This window comes from Penicillium lagena, assembly GCF_028827675.1.
Source record: "Penicillium lagena strain IBT 129212 chromosome Unknown utg000008l_segment0_segment0, whole genome shotgun sequence".
NCBI lineage: Eukaryota > Fungi > Ascomycota > Eurotiomycetes > Eurotiales > Aspergillaceae > Penicillium > Penicillium lagena.
The window spans coordinates 515,538-542,079 of NW_026623229.1; the positions used below are offsets into that span (position 1 = coordinate 515,538).

Below are 26,542 nucleotides of genomic sequence, written 5' to 3' on the forward strand. Positions count from 1 at the left end.
GGGCATTGGTACAGCCAGTACTGGCAGTACTAGAAGCTCTTTCAGCCTACAGACTGAGTTTGAGCTATTGTTATTATATGGCCAAGCTTTAACGGGTGAATCTGTCTCTCCGCATACGTAAGATCTCCCCTCTACGCCTATGACTTCTGCTTCGGCAAGATTTGCGAAGACTCACGACATCAGCGTAACTGACCAGCAACGTGCCCTTTCAGCATTACTATCCCAAACGAGCAGCATTATTAACAATAGGGCCACGCCGCTCACATCTCCGATGGTTGATGAAACAACTCGCCTTCTAGCGGAAGCGGGCAAGTAAAAATTATCCAGCAATGGCTGACTTGAACAATACCAATATGAATGGGCTACTGTTTGGACCTCAGTCTAGGATATTTTCTACTTAAAACCTTCACAATGAGGATACAGTTCATTGGTTTATTGCAAGTTGCCGAACTTGAAATATGAAATCGCTCCGATTGGGCGTATTTGCCTTTTTATCACATCACTTCACCTTCTTTCATCAAAACCACATCCTTTTGTCTGGCCTTTCAATTTATCAGTGTGGCTTAATTAAAAAAAGTCTCTAGTATTCGTGCATTTTGTGTGTCGTATCTACTTCTATTATAGTAAGTCAAGCTAACTCCATCCTTATCGCCGCAGCTAGTCTTTCAGGAGCCCGGGTACTACCGGAAGTGATAGACAATATGTGAGGGTAGACTAAATACAGGAGCACAACTGGCTGAAACCATCATAAGTATCCTCTATTGGCGGAACTAGCACTGAAATGCATATAACAGAGGATACTCTCTTGCGCACGGGGAAGGATTTGTCACTAGAATTAAAGGGGTCAGTCCCAACATAGCTATTGACGACATGTTAATTTGCTTAAGCTTTGCGAGTGCGTCACAATTTGCAATTAGAAGGATAGCTCGATGCACGTGGCTGGCAGTCTAGATCCCACAGAAACTCTAATTCTACTCTTTGCAAAGCTTAACTAAAGCTTGGCTCCTCAGCGGATTATGGTTGGTTCCAATGGCTAGGAGTTTGTCAATTAAATTCACTTTTTGCAGAGAAGATAATCTCGTGGTTTTCAGAGTGTCAGGGTCATGGGTCATTTCACAATATGAACCCCAATAGACGGCTAGGATTCAGCATGTGCCAAAGCGCTCTAGTACGATAGTGACCCACATATACATATTTATATGTAGAGAATAGGTCCTCGACCAGAGTAAGTGAAGGGTTGGTTTTCTGTTTTTTTCCTCATCTGTCCATTGTGTTATACTTGTCATCACCATGCACGTCAGTGCCGCTATTATTGTCGTTGCCCTTGCGGCTCTGGCGTTTGCTCAGCATGCCCTTCCCGATGAACAAGTGCCGTTTATTGGTGGAAATGTGTTTAACGCGAATGACCCGGCTGTAATCAACCAGACATTTACCTACAACATTCCTTTTGAACCATCTCAGTACGGCGGCTACTATTACTGGGCAGTCAATAACAATACCGTGAGCGGATCAAACTTCTCTAGTCCTCACATGATGCCTGGCTACAACTACTACCCGGATGGCGCATTCACCAAGTATCCTTATTTTGAAATCGGCGAAAGAAACTCGAGATCTATCAACAAGACCAGACTATTCGACTGCTATCAGGGACCTCGTTTCGATGCGCGCGTCCATGTCCGCGACTTCGGTGTTGATCCTCAACCGTGCCAAGCGAATAACAGGTGCGACGGCAAGTTCAAGAAAGTCCTGCACGTCGTCTTCGAAAACCAGGTCTACGACTGGACGATGAGCGATCCTTACTGGCTACTTCTGGCTACCAGAGGCAAGCTTTTGACCAATACTCACGGAATCACTCACCCGTCTTTGCCTAATTACGCGGCTATTCTGGCTGGTGATTTCTTTGGACTAGCTGATGAGGACTTCTACAACATTGACACTACTACGATATACGACCTTCTAGATGAGAGGGATATTTCATATGGCACCTACATTGAGTGGTATGACCCGATTGCCACTCACCGTGGTGAGAACGACTGCAATAACTATATATTCAACGGCCCCATCGACAATACCAACCCAGTCTGGTGGGCTCAGGTCTACCGTCGCCTGGATGTCCCGGCCCTGCTCTTTAAAACCTATACGTCGAAGTATGACCGCTGCGCCAAGTTGTATGATGCAAACAATACTTTCGCAGAGCACGTCATGATGCACCAGCTGCCCGAGTACTCGTTCTATGTCCCAGACATGATCCATAACGCACACGATCCCATGTCTGATAGTGACTACGTGCACCAGCCTCAGACAGCGGGTTACTGGCTCAACTCATTCCTGGATCTCTACTTACCCGAGCTTATGGCGCAAGGAACCTTGGTCGTCGCCACTTTCGACGAAGCTACCTGGCCGAACGATAGCGACGACTTTCCCAACAATAACAACCACATAGTGACAATGTTGTTTGGAGCTGGCATTACACCCAACACCAAAGACCATACATACATGACCACCTACGGGCTTTTGCGAGGTACAATTCAGAACTTTGGGTTGGGGTCTCTGGGTCGTAATGATACCAACGCCACCAATGGCAATCTGTTTGACCTCGTTTCCTAGGCTTTGTATCGGCAGCTTAGTTTGGGAGTGCTGTGGACATTCATGTTGCTCGCCTAGGCATTTGCTTTTCTGCGATCCTTTGTCACTTGCCTTCGTTGATACGTGGATACATATACATAGCTCGGCTTCAAAAACTAATAAACTCCCTATGTTGCTATTTGGACCATGTACTGATCCAGGCTACAGAGTCTAGTAGACAGTGGAGAACCTCGGCTACGTGATGCCTCGATGCCTCGAGTAAATAATATTAACATTTTGTTATTTAAAAAACGAGACGAGATATTTAACAGAACGAACTACGTAACTCGATTCCGAAGATACCGATTAGTACGTCAAACCACCAGACTGAAAATAGGGAAAAACCACGCTGTATCCACGGGACGACTGTCGTTTTCAAACGCTAGCTACAACAGTATTTGTCTGATGCATGGAGATCGCTTGCACTTATCCGCAGCTCATACCCTTGATTTTGTGATCAGATGGCTCTTCCTTGACTGACAGCTCATAGTAGCGTCCGATAGTGGGAATCATGAAAAGCCCAGAAGATAGAATAAGCAATGCACCCGGAAACTTCTCAAATTATGTTTTTACTTCGTATAGCATAGTCTATGGGTTGCCGGTCGCACAGAAGAAAGCATGAATGCCAAAATTATTCTTGAAGAGTCCCCCTCAAAAATAACCCTGAAAACAAATTGCATGCAATACCTCGTTGTGACCATTTGAGATTGGCATACCGGGAAATGGTAGTCATCACGCCGGGAATGATTCGAGACAGAGAGACAATGGTAGAGCTCTCACGCCGTTATCCCTTCTGCAGTTCCGACCATCTCTTCTGCGGTCCCACTGGCAGGGTGTGCAACAGAAGAGACTCTTCTCTTGTCATTGCCACCTTTAATTCGTGCAAGGCCGACCATTTGACCGACTTCCCTCCAGAAGCCTACTGGGGGATCGATAAAGCTTGCCTCGTAGGCATCGATAAGAGGCCTTTCCCAAACCAGATCTGCTTCCTTAGGCCGAACGAATCGCGTCTTCTTGACAAGTTTCCAGATGAGGAAGAGCGGAGGGATCGCAATCTGCATCGTGTAATCGGACCAGAATGTTTGCACGTTCCACGGTTTGTATGCAGGATAGCCGTATAAGATTGCAACGAGGATCATCCACACAAGCCCGAAATACGCACAGAACGGTTGGAACCGTGCGTAATAAGAAAGAGTGCTGCGGTCCAAACCTTGAGCTTTGCAGGCCCGGTGGAAGAAAATGTAAGTCAGGGTGATGCTGATGTAGTTAATAAGCCCTAATCCAAAAGTTAGCGTCTAGTATAACTGTGGTGTACGAGTTAGGAGTCTTTACCTCCGGCAGTGACTAGATTCGCGAACCATGTGATGACTATGGCAGAGCTACTGGAAACCTGCATAAACGAAAGTATCGGAAAAATCATCACAATGGCGAAACAGTAGATCGGCACACCTTTGCGTGTGGTGTGAGTGAGGATCCTCGGGGCTCTGCCCTCGAGGGCCAGTCCGTAAAGAGTGCGGATAGCGCAGTAAGTGTAGGTATTGCCAGCCGAAAAGATCGAAGTCAACAGAAGCCTAAGCAAAGAACAGTCAGTTTCAAGTGAAAGTCTTCGTTCCCACTGAATACTAACGCGTTGATGATAGAAGGGAAAATCGAAATGCCGAGATTGGTCATGCCAATGACATACGGCGATGATCCAGCACCACCACTGCCTTTGCCGTTGACCACAATTTCGAACAATTGATGATCCCTCGCGGAGCAGATAATACCCACGGCCAGGGAACCGCCGATAAAGAAGAGCCCGAATCGAACATAGACTGTCTTGAAGGCATTCTTGATATAGATGCGAGGGCGTTTGGCTTCAGCAGCGACCATCGAAATATACTCAGGGCCGACGACGCAGAAACAGGCAGACCAAAGTGCTCCCAAAAACCCTTCAAAACGACCAAGGTTGCCGGTATCTAAATATTCCATGAAGGCACCCGGGTTGTTCCAATAGCGGAAGCCGTATGCATCATGGGCAGGGTTACCACCAACCATTGTGACGAAGGTGAAGAGGAACAAGGCGAAGATCAGAATAACCTTGCCGCTCGAGAGCCAAAACTCAGCTTCACCATACGCTTTGACAGCCATGATGTTGAGGGTACTATGAGAAAGTCAGACTTGGGTCCAGAATTCAAAAGAAGTCGTTTCGGCACTCTGGAATCAAACACAGAAAAGACGTAGACTGGTCTATCACCAAGAGATCCGAACACTACTGAGGCAATCTCACCCATAGCATATAACAATTGCAGCAACAATCCCGGCAACTGGGCCAGGTTCAGTGATCGTAGGGGACCAGTACGATAGTACAAGGGTAAAAGCCGAGATCTCGAAGGGAATCAACAGTGCTTCGTAGAAACTGCATACGGTGTTAGCCCAGTTATTAGTCTCCAAACGTCCGGTATGGACAAGGAAAACGCACAAAAAGTTCCAGCCGACCATAAAACCGAGAGCATCGTCTACCCATTTGCCAGCTAAACGGATAAAACCACCGCTGACAGGGTACGCAGTACTCATCTCAGCCAAGCAGTTGTTCACCATTGCGAGGACTATACTTTGCAAAGTGTATGCAAGGAACAAGCTGCCGGGCCCGCCATGATAAAGACCGGAGCCAATACTCACGAAGAGGGCTGTGCCAATAGAACCTCCAATAGCAATAAGCTGAATCTGACGATTTCCGAGGTGGCGTTGGAGATTGTCAGCGTTGTCGGCCATCACACCCTCTTGGACATCTTGGGGACCTTCGGATGACTTGGAGCCTAGCGAGCCCAACACGCCGGTGTTGGCTTCTTTATCCTTGTTTAAGAAAGACATGTTCTTCTCATTCCTGGACGCCTATATTGTCGAATTGGCAATACCGAAGAGGGGCAAAGCGCAGGTGAGGAAGGTGCTGAAGTGAGCTGCAAAAAAATTGGGATATTTGTTGCTTAACGGTCTGTATTATGGCGCATGGGTTTTGCAAGTATCAACTGTGGGATCAGCGAGATAGGGCAATCCGTCGAGATAGAAAAATCGATCGTGTTATGTCGCAAGGGTGTGGGCTTCTCGGTGGCGCTGGGTTGGAAATTGTTGCTATGGACAGTGAACTGGTGCAATGGTATCTGCCGATTTCTAGAACGTCAGGGAGTTGGTTGGGCTCGTTTTCTGCACACGGAAGTTTTTCAGGCGGATAGACGATCCTAACGGGTCTCGTCTGTTGATAATATCCGAAGGAACAAATACTCGGGATCCCCAAGGTAAACGAGTAGAAATTTCTGCTCAGAATAAGGTTGAGACACGACCCGAACAAAATTTGAAGGGCAAAGGAAGGGAAGATTTTTCTCCTGCTTTCCAAGTGAGAAAAGTAGTGACAAGATTCAAAACGCGGTTTGGCCGGGGAGTTTGATTAAAAGGAGGCAAAATTAAAACTGGGGCGACAGGGCGACTTTTCTAGCGCTATACGCAATTCACGGTACCACGGTAGGAGAAACATCAGTGTTGGCGCATTAGGTCGTTAATTTACGGTAATAGCGCGGCCAAGAGCGGGAGTCGATGAACAATACGCGAGTGTTACAAAGGTCTAAGCCACGGTTTGTTCGTCCCTATTGGATAGGTTCATTATCGCTGGAATCAAAATCCTAGAAGCCAAGATGCCGCATTCAGTAACGCTAGCCCCATTTGGACACGAGTGGCCGGGAAAGGGGACACACCGATGGCCGCATCAGCCCCGATGGGACGTCAGAGGCGTGGGGTTGGGCCGGATCAGCAAATTAGAACACGAGATTCATCCTTGGCGGTAGTCCCCATTGGACACCATACTAAGTTGGCCCCAGGCAGTTGTCGCGTGGCTTAAGGGCGGTTGAGCGCCCCGAACGCCCCGAACGCCGCCAAAAACGCCTTGTATAACTATACCCCGTCGCAGTTGTCACGTTCAAGGAATTCGCTTAATCACTTATGAGCAATATTTAATAGCGAACCATGAACAGATATTTCCAGGCCGAGCGAGAGGAAGGGGAGAAAGAACGGCGGGCGCCAAAGTTACGGCCCGTCTCCAAAAAACCCCTCAGATACCAACCGGGGAGAGCATGAGTAATAAGCGAGCGGATCAACCCTCGGCAATAATTGCGGCCTGGTTTAAAAGGCACCAAGGCAACCAACTTCGCCAGCGACGGAAGCCGGATTACCTAAGGTACCTCCCCTCCCTTATCTCCTGACATGCTTCTATATCCGCTTTCGGTTCATAGAGCCTCGGAATCTCGCGATGTGTCCTTCCAGTTCGCAAGAGAGCCAGCATGCTGTCGGCTCCTGGAAAGTGCCTCCAGATCAAGATGAATAAATGTATAGTCCGTCTCCTCCCTCCGGCGGTTTTGGTATCTCTGTTATTTGATATTATTCCTTACGGCCGAAGACCATTCAATCATGCACCAGTCAATTTCGCGACAGCAGAGCGCACGAATGCCAATTAAACTGCCTCGGAGGACTTGAGAGAGTGATTTGAGAGTCACTTCGCGACATTGTAAACACAACCCTCGGGGTAAGTGCCACACAAACATTTGAATCAGCGCGCAAGACCCTTAGAGATGGTCGTTGGAGCCAAATTGCCAACCATCTGATAATGACTTGAGACAGCTTGTTAATCCGGACAATTCACACAGTACATATCTCCGGTGTCTGGCTCCGTATCCGTGTTTTTGATCAATGATGTATATTGTTGCGACAGATTTTTCATAATGATTGCCAAGGAAAGCCGATTAGTTATCCTATTAGAGTTGTCTACTAATATTATATCCTAGAAAGTGAGGTTTCGTAGACTTTCCAAAATCATTCTTCCAAGTCCGAGGAAAAAAGAAGCATGGAAAGCCAAGTTACTAGCACTTCCCTAAAAGATTCTTCCAGGCCTGAGAGAATGCTCCAGCACACTCAATGTAGCCTTGAGCAGATGTCTCACTCGCCCCTTCAGGCTTAGGCGCCAAGCAAATCTCCTGGGAAGGAATCAGCCAGGGTTCCTTCCGGCCAACAGTTAGCTTGTGTCCAATGTACAAGAGCACAAACAAAAGAGTGCCAATATAGGCTGTCAAAAAATCCGAGACATTCCACTGTGATGGGAAGAAGACGTAGAACCCGTTCAGACAACCGACAATCATGAAAAAAACGATGCAGAAATAGGCACCCGGCTTGCCGCAAACCGAGACGAAGGGCAAGGTTGAACGATCCACGCCCTGGATTTCGAGTGCCGCTCGAAATCGAATATAGGAAAATGAGAGCAGAATCCAGGAGAAGAAGGCGGCCATGTTGATCATGTTGACAAGCCAGGTGAACACAGCGCCAGAACTGGAGCTGACATTCAAATACGCCAGGAGGGTGAGCACAGCACAACTCGTCACTGCCAAGTAGTGGACCCCCCATTGGTTGGTTCTGATAAAGATTTTGGGCGCGTTGCCCGCTGTGGCCAAAGAGTATATCGAGCGGGAAGCCAGGTGCATGTATACGTTGCCGGCTGACCACGCAGAACACAGAATGACTGCATTCACGATATGATCGAGAACATGGATTCCCGCGTGCTTGATACCGACGACAAAGGGCGACGATCCGGCCCCTTCGCCCCCGGAAGTGAGCTCGGGGGCATTAGACGGGCAAGTCAACGTAACCCCCAGAATTGGAAGTACGTAGAAAACAATTAGACGCACAATGAAGGCTTTTGCAGCTTTGGGGACCGTCCTTTGAGGATTGCTGGTCTCACCGCTGCACACAGCCACCATTTCCGCAGCAAAGGAGAGCTAACAAGAATGCAAAATTAGCCTTTTCATCAGCTGGTGATGAGAGCGTAGACTTGGGGATGCTTACAGGCAGCACGACGCTAATAAGAACGCCGAGGAAACTCACAAACCTTCCTGTACTTCCCTCGACGATCCACGCGTTGGCTGGCCCCGGGTTGTTCCAGTATCTGAATCCCACACGGTCACCTGAAGGCCCTCCGCCTGCTGCGAGAATAATGGATAAGATAATCATTCCAATGAGCATGGTAAGCTTGAGAGAGGAGAAGGCAAACTCGGCCTCGCCAGCATTTCCAACTGGCAGATAATTCAGGGCAACAATAACCACAAAGAGAATGGAAATGAAGACGGCATCGGGAACAGGCGGATTCCAATACTGAATAACGAGCGTGGCGACGGTGATTTCGAAAGGAACCAGAATCGAGTACGCATACCAGTAGTTCCAGCCCATGGCAAAGCCAAAAGACTTAGAGAGGAAGTGAGTTGTATAGTAGTCCGGACCTGCGCCATTCAGCGGGATATAGGCCGCCATTTCGAAAAGTAAGGTGGAAAAGACCCAAACGACGGAGCAGATGATGATGAATCCGACGAGGGCAAGGGCAGGGCCGCCTCTGCTGAGAGTTTTACCAGAGCCCACCAAATATGCCGTTCCGATGCAGCCTACGGGTTGTTATCATTGCCGCTATTGTTAGTTGATTTTTCATCCTAGGATGCTCGACGGCGAGAGATCAGGACGTCTTTCTTACCTCCCATGGCAATCATGTACAAGTGTCTCGACTTAAGCTTGGAGTGAGAGCTAGCCGCACCGGTCTCGAGCACCTGGCCATTAGAGATGTTGGCAAGCTCCGTCGCCATATCCTTCTCGGGCAATTGAGTCTTGTCGGCATTCGACATTGTTAAATACAGCTCAGAAGTGCAGTCGTATTTATCTTATTTTATGCTGTTCCTTCAAAGTTGAGAATCGCTTCAAAGTAACTGATTGTAGCCGTGTTGGTCGGGGCGCAGGATCAAAAATTGAATCGAGCCATTGTGCAAGTTTTGTAACTATGCGACTATCTGGCCATATAGATAAGCTGTTGCCTCCTGCTTGACCGAGGAATGGTGTATTGGACTGTGGGCAAAGTAGCCGTCGGGGTATGGCTATCCCTTTTCCCTATCATTCTGCCCGTTAAGACAGGGATGGATACCGGCGTATCGGGCGGACGTTGTTCTACGGCTCGGGTGGAGAACAGGCGAGATCGAGTCTGAACCGTATTTCCCCGCAGTAACTTCCCCCCTGTAGCACCTCCGAAATCCCCTTTGGATGGGACGACAAGTCTTGCTGTCTTCCTGATAAAGCGTACCATCCCCACACCCATGAGCCAGCCTCCTGGTGTCACTGACCGCCCGATACGCCGGCGCTTCGCGGCTGACGGCCGCGTCCGCTCGGGCTGCTTGACATGCAAAGCCCGTAAGAAGAAGTGCGACGGCCAGGCCTCGAGTCTCGACGGCCGTTGTAGATCCTGTATCCGCCTTGGGCTAGTCTGCGAGCAGCTTCCTCTGCGGAGAGTTCCTGTTCGCCCGGCGCGGAGGAAAGCCCGAGGAGGTGAGGATATCTCCAGTTCGTCCAAGGACGAGAACGAGTCTGCCAGCAAAGCAGTGGGCAACTCAACACATGGCGACGGTTATGGTAACGAAGCGGTGCATGGCACGGGAATCTTAGCTAGCAGCAGGTCCTGCATTCTCGACCATTCGGGCTCCTGGGACAGCATAGAGCGTGTTTTGTTGAGGTACTTTCTGGACCATGTCGCGCCCCTCTGCTCAATCCTACAGCAAGACGGCGGCAGCTTCTGTTCTGTGCTGCTCCCCATGGCTATCGTTGATCCGTCGCTCCTGCATGCCCTCTTCGCTTATGCTTCGGTCCATGTCGACACCGCCACCCCTGCGATTCCTGTGACGCCTGAGGCTCGCATAAATTTCGAAAACCAGGTGACCCGAGGTTTGGCGGAGGCCATCAAGAACAATGCCGTCACAGAAAGCACTATTGCCTGTGCGCTCGTTATTAGCACCGCTGAAGTCATTGGCGGTGACACGTCGCGCTGGCTACTCCATCTACAAGGCGCGGGTCATCTCATCAATCATATAGGAACATCTAGGCTACTCCGCACATCCGACGGGGAATTTCTGCTCCGGTACTTTGCCTACCATGATATCATGGCCTCGCTGAGCACCGGACATCGCGCCTCGGTCAATGGCGTATACTGGGTCCAGGACGTCAACACGACTGTCAACTCAGCTGACTCTTTTATGGGCGTTGGTCACCACATCTTTAAGCACCTGACCGAGATTTCCGCCTTTGTCGCCGATACAGCTGATCTCGATCCTTCATCATGCTCTGATCGCCGGTCGAGAGAAACTCTGCGGGCTGAGGACATGGCACAGGCCCTTCGCTCGCAAGATTTGCATCTCCAGGTGGATCGAACCGACAACCACATCAAGGCGCTTATCCATCATGCAGAGGCCTTCCGCTTCGCCTCTCTGTTCTATCTCTACCGTCATCTCCTCCGCTTTGGTGATGCGGGCGCTGTTTATAGATTACGCATGGAGGACTGTGTGCGGCAAATTCTCCAGTACGTGTCTCAGGTCCCGTCCAATATGTTCTGTGAGATAGGTCTTCTCTTTCCTTTATTCATGGCTGGGATTGGGAGTAGCGACAATGCTAGCATGACCCAATACATCAAGAATCGTCTCACATGTATCGAGGCCTGGACGAAATTCAAGCATGTTGGGAGGGCGCGTGAGCTGCTACAACTGCTTTGGGACAAGGGGCGGACGGACTGGGAACTTATGCTACGGGAGTTGGATTGGAACTTATCTTTCGCCTAATATTTTCCATGTGAATTGCTATATATTATTATCAAGAAGTATGACACTCATGTCGCACACGTGATTCAACGCGGGCATCTCACATTCACCAAAGATGGACAGAGGAATCCTCTTGGACCTAGCTAAACATGGCATCGTATCTTTCAGTATCGCATCTGGCGGACAAATTCCAGGTTCGGACTAGCGTGGAGATACGGGTACCTTGGCCTGCTTATCGTTAGGGATTTACAGGAACATATGGTCTATGCTAGGGGGCTTAAACAGGGCTGGTTTTAGCTTAAAGCACTAAAATCCGGCACATTGAGCCAAGATGAAGACCCCAATTGCGCGCGAAGCAACGCACAGAACCTCTTTTCTGTTTCTATTCCCGGGGACGGATCTATACCCCAGTCGTGATGACTCCTCATCGCCGCTCCTTGTACTACAATCCGGCTGCCTGGACTTGGACAACGAAGGGCCTTAACTCCGCTGATGTGGTCGAAACTTTTCATTTGCAGGTCGAAGGGCACCATCCATCTCCCCTTGTCCCTCTGCCCAGTGTGGCCAAATCCCTCGGGGTCAAATCGGTCTATGCGAAAGATGAAACCAACCGACTAGGGCTCCCGGCTGTCACCAATCTTGGCCTGTCTTGGGCAGTCTTTCGAGCGTTGACCGAACGACTGGGATTGCCAAAAAGTTCTACCATCGAGTCAGTCAGAAAGTGTCTGATTACGAACCCCGTCACTCTCTTCGCTGCATCGGACAGCAACCACGGACTCGCTGTGGCGCGAGTAGGCTCGCTCTTTGCAATTTCCGTCCAGATATACGTCCCATCGTATACAACAGCAGACACTATCGTCCTCATCCGTGCCGAAGGTGCAAAGCTTGTTGTTGCCCCCGGAAAATTGTACTGCGATGCACTATCGCAGGCACAAGCCGCCTCTCGTGAGCACAATGGTATACTTATTCAGGAAGAGGCAATCCATGACCACCCGCGCATCCCACAGGTAGATCCCGTTGTTTGATCCAATCAAGTTTAGAGAAGAGCCAAAGCTAAGTGAATGTTGCACAGTGGATGGCAGAGGGCTACTCGACTCTCATGCGGGAGCTAGATAGCCAGCTCATGGGAGAGCAAGCCGATCTCGTAGTATGTCCTGCGGGAAATAGCGCGCTTGTACAAGCTGCCGTTAACTACCTCAAGGCACCAGGAAGAAGCCCTGCGGCCTTTATTGCTGTTGAGCCAGACACGAACCCGTCCTTGTGGAGGAGACTGGCCCGAGAAGAATCTGCTGGTGTAAACGACAACCGTGAGGCACTACTCGAGGCTGCTTGGCTAGCTTTGAAGCACGGAATTGACGCCAGCGCGACGGTCTCTGACTACGAAGGTCATCTGGCAAGCCTTGAGCTACAAACCACTGGGGTGAGTGCAGGACTAGCTGGTGCGTCCGGACTGGCTGCTCTCCGCCGACTGGAGGAACATCACAAGGAGCAGCTGGGGTTGAATGAGAATTCTGTCCTTGTCCTTATATGCACCGAGGGACTTTCACCCTACACGACACCCAAGGATGTCTCATCGGACGATGTCATCACCCTGACCCAAACATTGGTGCAATTCGACTCCTCCAACCCCGACTTTGGTTCAACGCCTGGTCCTGGAGAGACGGCTATTGCCAACTACATCACTTCGTGGCTCGAGCATCGTGACATCGAAACTCACTGGATTGAGCCCACTCAAGGACGGCCTTCCATTATTGGTGTTGTGCGCGGCTCTGGAGGTGGCAAGAGCCTTATGTTTAACGGGCACATGGACACTGTCACGCTGCTGGGCTATAATGGCGATCCTTTGAGCGGCAGCATTGTTGACGGCAACATGTACGGTCGAGGCACTGCCGACATGAAGAGCGGTCTTGCGGCTGGCATGCTAGCGGTTGCTAGTGCCAAATCGAAGAAGATGAAAGGTGACGTGATTCTCGCCGCGGTTGCGGACGAAGAGTCAGAGAGCGTTGGGACCGAACAAGTGCTCCAAGCTGGCTGGAGAGCGGATGCGGCAATTGTGGCCGAACCTACGGAAATGGCTTTGATCAATACGCATAAAGGTTTCGCATTGTTTGAGGTCGATATCCATGGCGTGGCGGCCCACGGGTCTCGTGCCGACCTGGGCGTTGACGCAATATGCAAAGCTGGATACTTCCTTGTTGAGCTCGACCGTCATGCTCAAGAGCTCCAGGAGCGATTTGGCGACGTAAAGCCAGAAACGGGGGCACCGAATATCCACGCCGGCGTGGTTAGGGGCGGCGAGGAGATTGCTTCCTACCCAGCCCTCTGCACTATCTTCATTGAGCGTCGTACAATCTCTGGAGAGACTGCCGACACGGTGAGGCTTGAACTTCTGCGCATCTTGGATAAACTCGCAGCAACGGTTCCCAACTTCAAATTTAACTTGCGCTCGACCTTTTCGCGAGCTCCCTATTTCATTCCCAGAGATCACGACTTTGTCACACTGGTCGCCAAGCATGCCGCCCAAGCTACAGGCGCGAAGCCAATTATCAAAGGGGAAACTTACTGGACGGACATGGCCTTGCTGGACGAGAAAGGTATCCCCGGTTTGATTTGGGGCCCCAAGGGATACGGTCTCCACGCCAAAACGGAGTGGGTTGAGGTCGAGTCAGTGCGACAACTTGCGGAAGCATTTGTTGGCATTACGGAAGATTTCTGTAAATAACATTCATACTATGTAAGATAGTTCTAGTTAGATATAAGGTATTATCTCCGCAATTGGTTGTTTTGTATAAACTGGACGAAAATATTGCGCAGTGACAGTTGTGCGGACCGCGAACTAGATGCTAGGTGGCGATGACGGGGAGACTGGACAAGTTACTGGCCGATAGCCAAAGCAGTATGTAAAAATGTGCTTAATTTGGCTACATACTGCTCAGCTAGGTCGCCCCCTGGTAGTCACTAAAGTCGTAATCAATGTCGTAATCCTCGGCGTCGGTCTCGCCGTCAGAAAGCTCAATGTCCTGCAGGTTCTCGCCATCATCTTCTTCCTCGGCAGAGAAGCCATAATCCTCCTTGCAAATTTTTTTCCAGGCAGCAAGAGTCTGCTTGCGAGTGAGGCAGAAAGGCAGCTTGGAGAGTGGCACACAGCCGTCTGCGGTGACCTCGACAGTCTGTCCGATGGAGCTGGCCGTATCGGTGGCCATGTCCATGAGAATAATGTGGATAAAGAAGACCATGCCCTTCTGGGCGACAACATCCTGGCCACGCACAAACATGGGGAAGTCCATCCAGGTCGGGGCAAAAGTAGCGCCCATACTGTAGCCGCAGGCGCTGAGTCTCTGCTCGCGGAAACCGTTCTCATCAGCAACGCGGGCATACGCCTCAAATACGTCGCCAATCTCCCTGCCTGGCTTGAGAGCCTCCATGGCAGCCTTCATCTGCAGGATATTGACCTCGTGCATACGCCTTGCCAGCTTACTGACGCCGCCTAGCGGGATCGTCCGCATTAGACATGCGTGGTAGTGCTTATACGCCGCGCCGTGCTCTAGGGTAATCTGTCGGTCGATCTTAGACTTGCCAGTAGAATAGCGAGTCAGGACGGCCTTATTGCCAGACACGAGGATGTTCTCATTGGCCGGATCATCGCCGCCGCCCTCGTAGACGGTGCCAACTATCTCGCGCCACAGGTCGCCCTCGTAAGCGCCCGGCTTAGCGATTTTGAGTGCACGGATGAGGGCAAAGTCGACAAGGTATGCGGCCTTACGGATTTTGCGGATCTCCGTCTCAGACTTGATGAGGCGTAGTTCCCGGCCGAACAAGGTGCTATGGTCGACAAGAGTGCAAAGGCCCTCGACAGCTTCCAGGAGCAGCTTCCCGACACGCAGATTCAGGGTGCACGAGTCTGGCTCGTAGCCGATCCTCTTAGAGGGTGAATTGATACCAAACTCCTTTAACACCTCGGGAACAAGAGAGACGGGGTTGGCAGTGGCCTCATCAGACCGGATCATGATGTCCTTCTTTTCAAGGATGGAGGTGTAGAGGGCCTGGCGCAGGTCTGGCGAACGAGTAATCAGACGCATACGTCCATCGCTGTGAAAGTACATAGCTTGAAAGAAGACGTAGCCAAATGTGTCGAAGCCGGTGAAGTAGTAGAGGGACTCTTGTTTAGTCATGAGGAAGCCATCGAGGTTCTCCCGCTTCATGAGGGCGAGGGCCCGGCTGCGTCTCTCCTGAAACTCCTCAATAGTGAAGTGGAGAGCCTTCTTGAAAGGCTCGGGCTTCTTCACGATGACCATTGTGAATGAGATGCCTGAAAACTGGTTGGCTGGGCCACAGGGAGAGGGAAAAAGGCCAGAAGGGGTGCAGTGCTTGACTTTGAGATGGAAGCAATCTGGAAAGCTTTTATAGACGAAGGCCAGTGGGGTCACATATAGACACTGTTACGGATCCATCCCACTTAGCCCAAATGGAGTCACGAGGAGAGGCGAGAGGACAGCCGTCGAGAGAAAGGCTTCCGGTCCGTCCATCGAAACCGCGTTACTCAGGATTTGGAAACTGGGCGCAACGTTCGCAGGTATGGGAGCCAGCGTATCGGGCGGCCATTTGGGAGTAGAACATTATTTCCCCTAAGGCTCCCCGCGCATATCTTCCTATCTCTTCGACCCACATCGCATGCGCCTTATCAGTAGTGTCTATCCCGAATCAGGGCGTGTCCGGCGGCCCTCGCGTTCAACGGTATGGCTTACACCCGCCAAATTCAGTGTTCTTGGCCTGTCACCGGGCTAGAACTTGGCCACTCTAGAAGTATGGATTATACAATTTAATGAGTCGTGTAAACCCGCCATAGCTGTGGGGTCTAAATGATATTTCCGAGGATCCTCAGATACACGGAAGGCTCCAGCTCCGAAGCTGGCAAAGGCGTCATGATTCCGTACATAATGCGTGTGTGTCTGTGTGTGCGCGCGAGCTACAAGTTCATTGTGAGCTCAATTTGAAGTACATAAAGGATGTGTAGAATCACGAGCGACACGGGTGTGGTATTGAATCCAGTGCATCGTGAATCCAGTCAGATCAACAATTACAGCTTTGAAATGGATCCAACGGTCAGAGTACCCGTTTTCTGGATGAGGTACTCTTCAATAGCTACATCTTTACCCGCTTCCTTGCCATATCCCGACTCCTTGATTCCTCCAAAGGGAGATTCTGCCCCAGACGAATTGCCTATCCAAGTGGTTAGTACATGAAGCGTGGAAAGCATTGAAAAGAGAATTATCGCCACCTGTGTTCATGCCAATCATGCCAGCTTCAAGGCTCTCGAGAAGTCTCCAAGTGCGGTCAACATCCTTGCTGAAGAAGTAGGACGCAAGGCCCATGGAGGTATTGTTTGCCGCTTCGACAACTTCCTCCTCAGTCTCAAACCTATACAGACCCAAAAGGGGTCCAAAAATCTCCTCGTTTGTAGTCAGCATGGATGAGGTCATGCCAGATATTATGGTAGGTTCGAAGAAGTTGCCGCCTAGGCCGCTTGGGGGCTTGCCTCCGCACAGAACCTTGCCTCCCTTAGACACGGCGTCGGAAACATGCTTCTTAAGTTTCTCGATGCCGCGAGGTGTCGTCAGCGCTCCCATGGTAGTGGTAGAGTCAGCACCGTGACCAACGCGGATCTTCTGAGTAGCCTCAAGCATCTTCTGCGCAAATTCCTCGTAAACGCCGCTCTGTACATATACTCTGTTCGCATGGGTGCATGCCTGACCAGCAGTGCGCCATTTGAGAATCATGAGGGCAGCTACTGCTTGGTCGATATCCCCATCATTGAAGATGATGAACGGGCAGTTGCCCCCAAGCTCCATAGTGACCTTCTTGAGTCCATCGGAACAGTGCCGCGCAATAATCCGTCCTACGGCAGTGCTACCGGTAAAAGTCACCTTGCGGACAAGGGGGTGCTTGCAAAGAGCCTCGCTGACTGCAGGTGTGTTGTCATTGTCAGTAGTGATGACATTGAACACGCCCACAGTGAATCCAGCCCGAAGAGCCAAGTCTGCAAGGGCCAGAACACTCAAAGGTGTCTCGGGAGACGGCTTCACAATCATGGAGCAGCCGGCCGCCAGAGCAGCAGCAACTTTGCGGATGATCATAGCCACTGGGAAGTTCCATGGAACCAGAGCAACAGCCACGCCGATTGGCTGTTTGATCACAAAGGTCCGACGCTCAGAGACGGATGGGATGGCTACAGAGCCGCGAATGCGTTCTGCTTCTCCGGCAAACCACCAAGCAAAGCCTAGGGCATAGTCAATCTCCCCACGGGCCTCGGTGAGTGGCTTGCCCGTCTCGTAGGTAACCAGCTTGGCAATATCCTCCCGCGAATTCGCGATGAGCCTATGCCACTCGAGGAGCATTCTAGCTCGCTGGCGGGGGTTGACATGGCGATACGTGAGGAACGCCGCCTGGGAATTCGTGACGAACTCATTCACATCTTGGACCTTGTTAACTGGACATGAGGCAAAGATTTCGCCACTCCCGGGATCTGAGGAAAGCAATGGAGAGTCAGTATCACATCCATCCGACAAAGCCAGACATTGGTGCATGAGAGAGGACCCGAACCTTCCACATCAAAGGTCTCGCGCGATCGCGAAGGAACCCATTCGCCATTGAGCAGTGAGCTCTCATGAAGGAGGGACTGGTCGTCCAACTGCAATCGCATTGGCGCCAGATCGGTACATGCCACGCATCTTGGATCAGTCCTCGACATACCTGGAAGGGCCGCTGTTTGGGCATAGTAAATAGCGACGAGTCGTCCGCTACAAATAAATGGAAGTGGATTGTTTTTCTTTCTTCACGTAGGCAGGAATCACGAAAAGAATGGGATACATGAGATAAATCAATAATAATCCATATCAATGATCGTTTGGTTGCTCTAAACTAAGTGAGCAAAGTCGCAGACGAACCACGATTAATGAAGTGTGCAAGTGCAGACAACCGTTTGTCAAATACCCGCCCGTTACGCTGGCGTGGGCCTGCTCCATTTGCCCGCGCCGCTCGGATTGCCTTTAAAGGGTCGATTAGCATCTGCTTAATCCGCGTAGAAATTCAAGACTTTGGTTGGCGCCTTGGAACTATACCTTTGGAGGGAAGAGGTAGGCGGGGGAGCGCGCTTTCATTCCTCCAAAGGTGAAAAGATCCTGCTGATTTTTTTTGCAATGGATCAGGAGTGTTTACAGGAAAATCCCCACCGTCATCTACAAGTATAAAGTTGGGAGCGTCTTGGGTCTCTTTGTCTCGTCACTTCATCTCCTTGTCACTCGGCTTTAGCTCTGTCTCCAACACGGCTTGCCACTACGACAATGGCTGCTGCGTTCCCTCATCCCTTGGACCCCCTTGGGCCCGAGGAAATCTCAAGAGTGCGTCGACCATAAACCCGTTCCTTTTTTGTCCGTGCTGTTTCTCCTCATGCATGTGCTGAATCAGATGCCACTTCTAGGCTTCGAGAGCCGTCCGCCCGCACTTTGGAGGGCAAGACCTTAACTTTCGCGTCATCACCCTTCTGGAGCCGTTCAAGAAGCAGATGATCCCTTACCTCGAGAAGGAGCATCACAAACAACCTGTGGGACAGGCTCCGACTCGGTATGCCCGGGTTGAGGTAGTCGTGAAAGGAAGAGGCAATGACAACCAGCTGTTCGAGCTGATTGTCGATCTTGACAATGACAAGGTTGCCCGGAAGCAGCATGTCAAGGGAAAGCATTCCTACATTGACGCAGACTACATGAAAGCTGTGGAAGCTGCGTGTCTGGCCGACCAGGAAGTACAGGCTGAGATTCGCACCCTTGACCTTCCTGTTGGAGCCACTGTTGTTATTGAGCCGTGGGCTTACGCCACGGATGGCATGAACGACATGATTGATCGAGTCACAATGGTCGGCTACCCCTTATACCTTTACAAATTCTGGCTCTAACGCTAATTCCATCTAGTGCTGGTTCTACCTCCGGCTACTAGAAAGTCCCGATGCTAACTACTACGCATATCCACTGGACGTCTGTGCCGAGGTATCGGAGGAGCTCAAAGTCACCAAGGTCTATCGTCTACCAACCAAGCCACAAGAGCGGATTCATCACGAAAAGAAGCCCTTTGACCGCCGAAGAATTCATTCGGCAGCTGCAAGCGAATACCATCCTCACCTCAGGCCAAATCCGAGGACGACCACCAAGTCATACCAGGTTGTCCAGCCCGAGGGTCCATCATTCCATATTCAAGGGAACGATATCAAGTGGGAGAAATGGAGTTTCCGAGTGGGCTTCAATTACCGAGAAGGTCTTACCCTGCACGATATCCGCTATGATGGCCGTAGCCTCTTCTACCGCCTCTCTCTGGCCGAGATGTTTGTGCCTTATGGAGACCCACGTGCTCCCTATCCTCGCAAGGCTGCATTCGATCTTGGTAATGATGGTGCAGGTCTCAATGCCAATAACTTGCAGCTTGGCTGCGATTGCCTCGGTAAAATGCGTGCTCAAATCGTATTCCCGATTGTAAAAACTAACCGGTGCTCTCTGCCTCTTCTAGGAACAATCAAGTACTTTGATGCTTACCACAACACGCCATCCGGCGATCCCTTGAAGATGCCCAACGTTGTCTGCTGTCACGAACAGGACGATGGTATCCTTTGGAAACACACCAACTTCCGTACTCAAACTCCTGTCGTTACTCGCTCTCGCATCCTCGTTCTACAGACAATCATCACCGTAAGTAATTATGAGTATATCTTTGCCTGGCACTTCTGCCAGGATGCCTCTATTTTTTACGAGGTTCGTGCCACAGGTATTCTATCCACGGTACCTTCGGATATCGATTTCAAAGAGAAAATTCCCTACGGAACTGTCGTGGCCCCTGGCGTCCTGGCGCCTTATCACCAGCATCTTTTCAGTCTCCGAATTGACCCGGCAATCGATGGTCACTCCAACTCATTGGCTGTTGAGGAGTCCAAGGCCCTCCCAGTTGACAACCCAGCCGTCCATAATCCGTTCGGTGTAGGCTACGCCACGGAGAGCCAGATCATAGAGGAAGAGGGCGGCTTCGACCTCGACTTCACCAAAAATCGCACCTTCAAGTTCATCAACGAGAACAAGATAAATCCTATCACGGGTACGCCTGTTGGATTCAAACTCATGCCCTTCTACAGCCAGATGCTCCTGTCCCATCCCGACTCGTACCACGCCAAGCGCTCTGAGTTCTGCGAACATGCGATCTGGGTGACTCACTATGAGGACAACGACTACTTCCCAGCAGGCAAGTACACCATGCAATCAACTGGAGGTGACGGGCTGGCCTCTGCTATTGCAAATCGCCGAGGCACGGGCACAGCCCAATCCGTCAGAGACCGGGATATTGTCATTTGGCACACATTTGGTTCCACACACAACCCTCGCATTGAGGACTGGCCTATAATGCCGAACGAGAAGCTCATGGTTGGACTAAAGCCCGTCAACTTTTTCTCTGGGAATCCTGGCTTGGATGTTGCGGTCTCCACGCAGAATAAGAACAAGAGTGTTTTGTACACTGGTGAGGACAAAAAGCCCGCGGCATGCTGCCACTCTAGGTTGTAATGAATAAAACCAGAGTACTGTTCACAAACAAAGTGAATTCGTTCTCGCGAAAGATGCACCAGGCACTGACGGGGATTGGATAGCCATCTTCGATGATTCGGGACTGTTAATGATAATACTACTAGAATTTTGTGGTTCAAACAACCTTTCTTGGATCTGTTTTTTTCCTTTCCTTTCTTGTTGACACTTTCCCCCTCAGACTTTCTTAGTACATCACGACTGTATGTATCGTGTGTTCGCGTGAAGCATTTATTAGCGTAAGACTACATCTTTTAGTAGTTGCTGTCAAAATCCAGACCTACGAGGTCCCACTCAGAAGACGAACGAATAAATCTCTGATTCGAATCAATCTAGGGATGCCCAGCAGTTTAGGGGGCGAACTAACTAATAATCAACTAGTACACTGTAAATCCTAAAGAATTGTAAAAATAGAAGTCTCCTTTTGGGGCCAAAGCTACTCCGGATGGAGAACTGTTTCGCCCCCATATTGTAGTCGGATCTGACAGCTAGCGCGACCGTCACAGCCTTATTGACAGGCAAGGAACGAAATTATTTTGAACAATCCCCCCAAAGCCTTAGTGGACTTTATCAGGTGGCCACCAGGAAAAAGTCCCAATTCTAAACATGGAGTTGAGAAGTGTAACTGGTGCTAAGCAATCTAAGCGCTATCAGGTTGCAGAACGTCCGGTGGGAGATGATGAATCTGACTCTCAAGAAGGGAACCCTTTGACGGGAAATAGTCTGTCGAAACACAAGCCTTCCATACCCCGTTGGCGACTTACTATCTTTGGTGCGGTGGCCCTAGGAGTCGTGGTCCTCGCGTTCAATCTTGGATTTACTCTTTGGGCTGTTGGTCATCGTAACTTGGAAAGCGGCGTTGGCACACTCAATGATGGGAAATGCGATCAAGTCCGTGATCAAAGTATTGCACTACATCTCATCATCAACATCCTGAGCACCATTCTTCTAGGAGCAAGCAACTACTGCATGGTTAGTGGCATCTTATGCATTCGATCGAAAGAGGCTTGGACTGATACGACCGACCTCCAGCAAAGGCTCTCTTCTCCCACAAGAAAAGACCTGAATGAGGCTCATCGAAAGCACCGGTGGCTGGACATCGGAGTTCCGAGTGTCCAAAACCTACATAGCCTGTCGCGAATCAACCTATTTCTTTGGATTGCCTTGGTTCTTTCCTCATTTCCTTTACATCTGCTGTAAGCATACGCAATAGTCTTAACCAATGCCTCCGAGCAAGACTGACCCTGAAAAGTTACAACTCTACAATATTTTCCACGACATCGGCCAACGATTATGATGTCTTTCTTGTGGGCAGGGAAGACTTTGTTTACAAGTCCAATTCTCCTTACAATGACCCACTGTCACGTCTTCACAAGATGGCAGGCAATGGCGAGCTAGCTCATCTTGATAACAAAGCTTGTATAAACAGCTATGCAGTTACGTATCTATCTGCATACGGAAGCTTGCTCCTGGTCACTAGTAACATGAGCCAATCCCAGTATGCCTTCGTCGCCGGACCGAAGGTAGTCAACGGCGGCGGGAGTGATACGAACGATCCATACTCCTGGATTTGCCAAGATCACTCGAGGGAACACGACTGCAATTATTATGTACCGACCATCAGAGATAACTCAGCAGAGTGGAAGATTCAGGGTAATCAGGTTCACTACTGTCTAGCAGAAACGACCCAAGAGCGTTGCTTGCTACAATTCAGTCTTCCATTGGCAATAATTGTTATTGCTTTCAACTCGGTCAAGGTTTTTATCATGTTAGTTGTGGCCATGCGGATGAACAGTGTTCCCCTCCTGACTACAGGCGATGCGATTGCCTCATACTTAAAAGAGCCTGACCCGACAACGCGCTATCAATGCCTACTTGCCAAAGATCAAAGGGCAGGCAAAGGTTATGCGCATTTTATATATAGTACAAAAGTGAGACGATGGGGCTCAGCAGCATCTAATCGTCGCTGGGTTTTCACTCTGGGATGGTAAGGCTTGCCAAGTTATTTCTCTGTCAGCTAACTAACAAGAAAAATTTGACAGTTGTGCCCTCGCTTTGTTTATCTGTATGCTCCTGTTGGGTTACGGTCTCCATGTCACAAGTGATGATACAGGGGCGTGGATGCTTGGTCTAGGCGCTACTTCCTCGCAGACTCTTATACACGGCGTCTGGCCAACTTCTACAATCGCCAATACGCTCATAGCCAACTGCCCTCAACTGATCTTCTCAATGCTCTATTTTGCAATAAACGGCCTGCTCAGCGCAATGGCTTTGGCTCATGAATGGAGTCAATACGCCGTACAACGAAAAGGACTTCGCGTTTCAGCCTGTCCCACAGGCTCTCAGCGGACAAGCTACTTCCTTTCTTTACCATTTCGATATAGCCTTCCCATGACGGCAGTTTCAGCAACTCTTCACTGGCTTATCTCGCAGAGCCTATTTCTTGTGAAGGTTTTTGCCTACAACACTGATGGCAACCGGGATCCAGGCCAGGACGTAGTTACTTGTGCGTGGTCACCAGTGGCCACACTCAGCGTTATTATTATTGGTGGGCTATGCTTCTTCGTCTTGATAGGCATGGGGGTGTTCAGGAAGTTTGAATCAGGTATGCCAGTTGCTTCCAGCTGTAGTCTTGCGATATCAGCTGCCTGTCAACCTGTTCCGGAGAGAATTAAAGAAATAGACCCTATCTCGGCAACCCTCCCGTTGAAATGGGGTGTTATGAACGCGGGGTCTGAGAGGGAACATTGCGGCTTTTCAAGCGAGGAGGTCGAGGCGCCACAGCATGGACGAGTGTACCGTTAGTTTGGACAATAGTTTGGATATTCATATAAAGACCGGAACCGACTATCTCGCTTTCAAGCAACGAGAACTCGAACGAACTTAGGTCGGGATCGTAGAAAAAATTACGATGTATATATACTCTGTAGGTCCTAACTGGCACTAATCCAATTCACCCTATCAACTTCATCTTGTACAAACACCAGATATACTTGTCTACAGGATATTCAGATCAAAAAGTATAGCTCCTCCTAAATTTAGTAAATTCTAGGCTCTTGGTGGTTGGTTCTTGTCCGAGTAGTCATTAACGTAGTGTATGAGGTTACCGTATCAGGAGTCACAAATATACATTTCCCGACTCGTCCGGGATTTTTAATGCCTGCAACACCCATGCACTTAAAAGTTAAAGCATATACCGGTAAGAGACGTCCAAGTCACCATCTCCCGTCACCCTAGCTTCACCAGAACCCTGTGCCATGAGTTGATCTCGCTTGCGATTCTGGGACCAACAAGCAAGAAAGTAGCAGGTTGCCCAGAAGCCGGCGAGCGTGAAGAACGAGATAGCCACGCTGTATCCGGTGTGGTAATACGGCGCATCCTTGGACAAGAACAGAAACGTGGATACAATACCCGCGATCTCGCCGAACCCAAGTTGCAGCGCGGTCCCGATAGCGCGGCGACGATGACCACCCAAGTTCATGGTGAACCAGCAAAGCGCTACGGGCATACCGCAATATGGACCAAAAACCACAAGGAAAAGCGCACCGTACTCAAGTTTCATGCTGTAGTGCTTGTTCAGCAGTATTGCAACCCCCGCAATAGCAATCAGTAGATTAAAGATAACGAAGAGGTACCGGTGCCGTAGCCGGTCAGAGACATATGCAATTCCCAAAGACAAGAAAAACGCTACTGCCAGCGGCGGGACGGAGTGGAGCTGAGTTTGTAAAGGACTGTAGCCGTAGGATTCAATGATAGTAGGCGAAAAGTACGCGTAGCCCTGGAAAGCAAATGTCAGAAAATGAGTGACAGAAAAGAAGACAAGTCACGTACGTAGGAAGGAACCAGGAAAGAAAAGTACATGAGCGCTCCCAGGAAGATCTTGTAGTCCTTCAAGACCTCGACCACATCCGAGAATCCGATAGACCGTTCAACCGGGTCGTCCCCATGATCGGCCTTGAGTCGACTCCTCAGCCATTGTTGCTCCTCCACGTTCAGCCATCTTGCCTGTTCGGGGAAGTCCGAGATGGTGAACCAAGCCACAATAGCAACCACGCACGTCACGGAACCTTCGACGATGAACAGCCAGCGCCAGGCTCCGTATCCTCTTATGCCCTGCATATGGCCGGTACCGTAAGCGATCAGCCCTCCGAATGCGCCTGCGAGGGTGGTCGAGTTAAAGAAATAAGTATATCGGCGGAGGGCATCGGACCGTCTATACCACATTCCAATGAGATAAAAGCCTGCGAGATTGGTCACCGTTGCTTCTTGTAGAGAATAATCCACTTGCTTACATCCTGGAAACATCCCAGATTCTGCGACGCCGATGAAAAATCGTGTTGCGAGGAGACCACTGTAGCTTTTGACTATTATGCAATTCAAGTCAGCCTGGGGAGTGAAGATGTATTTGAGAAGTGGCAGCACACCCAAGCCTTGAGCGATGGTCAAAATACCAAAGATAAACATGCATCCTGCCACTATGTCCATATAGCAGTTAGAACAATGGTCGGTCGCGGTAGTCGTACGGTACCAGGGAGGACATACGCCAAATATGCGGCCGCAACTTCTTGAGAATGAGATTGGAAGGAATCTCTAGCAGCACGTAAGGCACAAAGAAAATCGTCAACGCCGTGTTGAACTGGTTGGATTTGGGGTCCATTCCTAAATCTTCCTCAAGTCCAAAGACGACGGCGTTGCCAATATTGACTCTAGTTCACAAAGTAAGAATAAGTATCTGCGTGTGTACGTCTCTCCAGGGCATGTAAAACCGAACGCTGCAGAACGTACCGATCCAAGAAAGCCAAGAAATACAGAACACACAAAATCGGCAGAACGTGAATATCAATTTTTAACATCAACTTCCTTTCGCTGAGGTGTACTGGGCCCGCCAATTCTTCGCTATCTCTGCTAGAATTGACTGTGAATGCCCCCTCGGGCTCTACTATTCTGTCAGTATACCAAAATGTGAAAGGCCACTAAATGAAACTGACTTCCATGAATCTCTTCCATTGCGCCAGGCCTGTTGCTTGTCAAGAGTAAAAGAAGGACAGCACAAAAAGAAACACTCCTAGATATTTCAGCGAGGGGAGGGAAATTGTAAGTTAGGGAATATCCTTGGAAAGCGGAAGAACCATGACAAAGCCATTTGCGAGTCTGAGAGGACAGAATGATCCAGGCATAGTGCATTAACGAGAGCATGATTTGCCAAGTCAATTATTGCTAAACCTGCCTGTACCAGATACATAAGCGTGGTTCCAATATAATCCCACCAAGCCCGACGGCCCCAAATGCTACATTGAGCCTAGTCAAGATGTTAGTCACCATACTTGTGAGAAACAGGAAAAAGCGAATGCTAATCTATGTAGAGAGTACACATACAAGCGAATAAAATGTCCACCAGGCCGGAGATCGCCCGGACTATTTCGAGGAGAGAAACTTAGATTCCACTTCCAGCCCCTATCTCATGTCGGGTACCTCCGTACTAAAAGTTTATTGTGACCGGGATGCTGCAGGGTGGGGTCAAGGTCGGCAGGGATCAACCGAAGCGCGAAGCCAGCCGATCTTCCAGATGGTATGCCCGACGCCATAGGGGCTGCGGACCCAGCTCAACCCCCCGACAAGATTTCACATGCAGCCCGGCAAGTGGGTCTGAGGGGATAGATGGCAGCAATA

At 50.0% G+C, this 26,542-nt stretch overlaps 10 protein-coding genes across 10 annotated transcripts; 5 read left to right on the forward strand and 5 right to left on the reverse strand.

Moving 5' to 3' along the window:
• Positions 1–1,290: 1,290 nt before the first annotated feature.
• N7510_010764 (uncharacterized protein) lies at positions 1,291–2,607 on the forward strand (the record flags this gene model as incomplete). The annotated part of the gene is made up of 1 exon (XM_056982689.1): positions 1,291–2,607. One exon carries the CDS (start codon positions 1,291–1,293, stop codon positions 2,605–2,607), a length of 1,317 nt encoding a protein of 438 aa, XP_056828183.1.
• A 794-nt stretch (positions 2,608–3,401) lies between these two features.
• Positions 3,402–5,478, reverse strand: N7510_010765 (uncharacterized protein; the record flags this gene model as incomplete). The annotated part of the gene is made up of 5 exons (XM_056982690.1): positions 3,402–3,901; positions 3,958–4,196; positions 4,253–4,768; positions 4,895–5,023; positions 5,087–5,478. The coding sequence occupies 5 exons, from the start codon at positions 5,476–5,478 to the stop codon at positions 3,402–3,404; spliced, it is 1,776 nt and encodes a 591-aa protein (XP_056828184.1).
• A 2,033-nt stretch (positions 5,479–7,511) lies between these two features.
• Positions 7,512–9,311, reverse strand: N7510_010766 (proline permease PrnB; the record flags this gene model as incomplete). Its single annotated transcript, XM_056982691.1, has 3 exons — positions 7,512–8,420; positions 8,488–9,077; positions 9,164–9,311. 3 exons carry the CDS (start codon positions 9,309–9,311, stop codon positions 7,512–7,514), a joined length of 1,647 nt encoding a protein of 548 aa, XP_056828185.1.
• A 462-nt stretch (positions 9,312–9,773) lies between these two features.
• Positions 9,774–11,282, forward strand: N7510_010767 (fungal specific transcription factor domain-containing protein; the record flags this gene model as incomplete). Its single annotated transcript, XM_056982692.1, has 1 exon — positions 9,774–11,282. One exon carries the CDS (start codon positions 9,774–9,776, stop codon positions 11,280–11,282), a length of 1,509 nt encoding a protein of 502 aa, XP_056828186.1.
• A 395-nt stretch (positions 11,283–11,677) lies between these two features.
• Positions 11,678–13,983, forward strand: N7510_010768 (uncharacterized protein; the record flags this gene model as incomplete). The annotated part of the gene is made up of 2 exons (XM_056982693.1): positions 11,678–12,268; positions 12,334–13,983. 2 exons carry the CDS (start codon positions 11,678–11,680, stop codon positions 13,981–13,983), a joined length of 2,241 nt encoding a protein of 746 aa, XP_056828187.1.
• Positions 13,984–14,197: 214 nt separating this feature from the next.
• On the reverse strand, positions 14,198–15,556 carry N7510_010769 (M24 family metallopeptidase; the record flags this gene model as incomplete). Its single annotated transcript, XM_056982694.1, has 1 exon — positions 14,198–15,556. One exon carries the CDS (start codon positions 15,554–15,556, stop codon positions 14,198–14,200), a length of 1,359 nt encoding a protein of 452 aa, XP_056828188.1.
• Positions 15,557–16,338: 782 nt separating this feature from the next.
• Positions 16,339–17,961, reverse strand: N7510_010770 (NAD-dependent succinate-semialdehyde dehydrogenase; the record flags this gene model as incomplete). Its single annotated transcript, XM_056982695.1, has 3 exons — positions 16,339–16,481; positions 16,540–17,784; positions 17,862–17,961. 3 exons carry the CDS (start codon positions 17,959–17,961, stop codon positions 16,339–16,341), a joined length of 1,488 nt encoding a protein of 495 aa, XP_056828189.1.
• A 640-nt stretch (positions 17,962–18,601) lies between these two features.
• Positions 18,602–20,854, forward strand: N7510_010771 (uncharacterized protein; the record flags this gene model as incomplete). Its single annotated transcript, XM_056982696.1, has 3 exons — positions 18,602–18,658; positions 18,739–19,170; positions 19,226–20,854. The coding sequence occupies 3 exons, from the start codon at positions 18,602–18,604 to the stop codon at positions 20,852–20,854; spliced, it is 2,118 nt and encodes a 705-aa protein (XP_056828190.1).
• Positions 20,855–21,478: 624 nt separating this feature from the next.
• Positions 21,479–23,677, forward strand: N7510_010772 (uncharacterized protein; the record flags this gene model as incomplete). The annotated part of the gene is made up of 3 exons (XM_056982697.1): positions 21,479–21,983; positions 22,106–22,859; positions 22,915–23,677. 3 exons carry the CDS (start codon positions 21,479–21,481, stop codon positions 23,675–23,677), a joined length of 2,022 nt encoding a protein of 673 aa, XP_056828191.1.
• A 379-nt stretch (positions 23,678–24,056) lies between these two features.
• N7510_010773 (uncharacterized protein) lies at positions 24,057–25,879 on the reverse strand (the record flags this gene model as incomplete). Its single annotated transcript, XM_056982698.1, has 6 exons — positions 24,057–24,650; positions 24,704–25,113; positions 25,165–25,347; positions 25,415–25,578; positions 25,658–25,808; positions 25,861–25,879. The coding sequence occupies 6 exons, from the start codon at positions 25,877–25,879 to the stop codon at positions 24,057–24,059; spliced, it is 1,521 nt and encodes a 506-aa protein (XP_056828192.1).
• Positions 25,880–26,542: the final 663 nt, after the last annotated feature.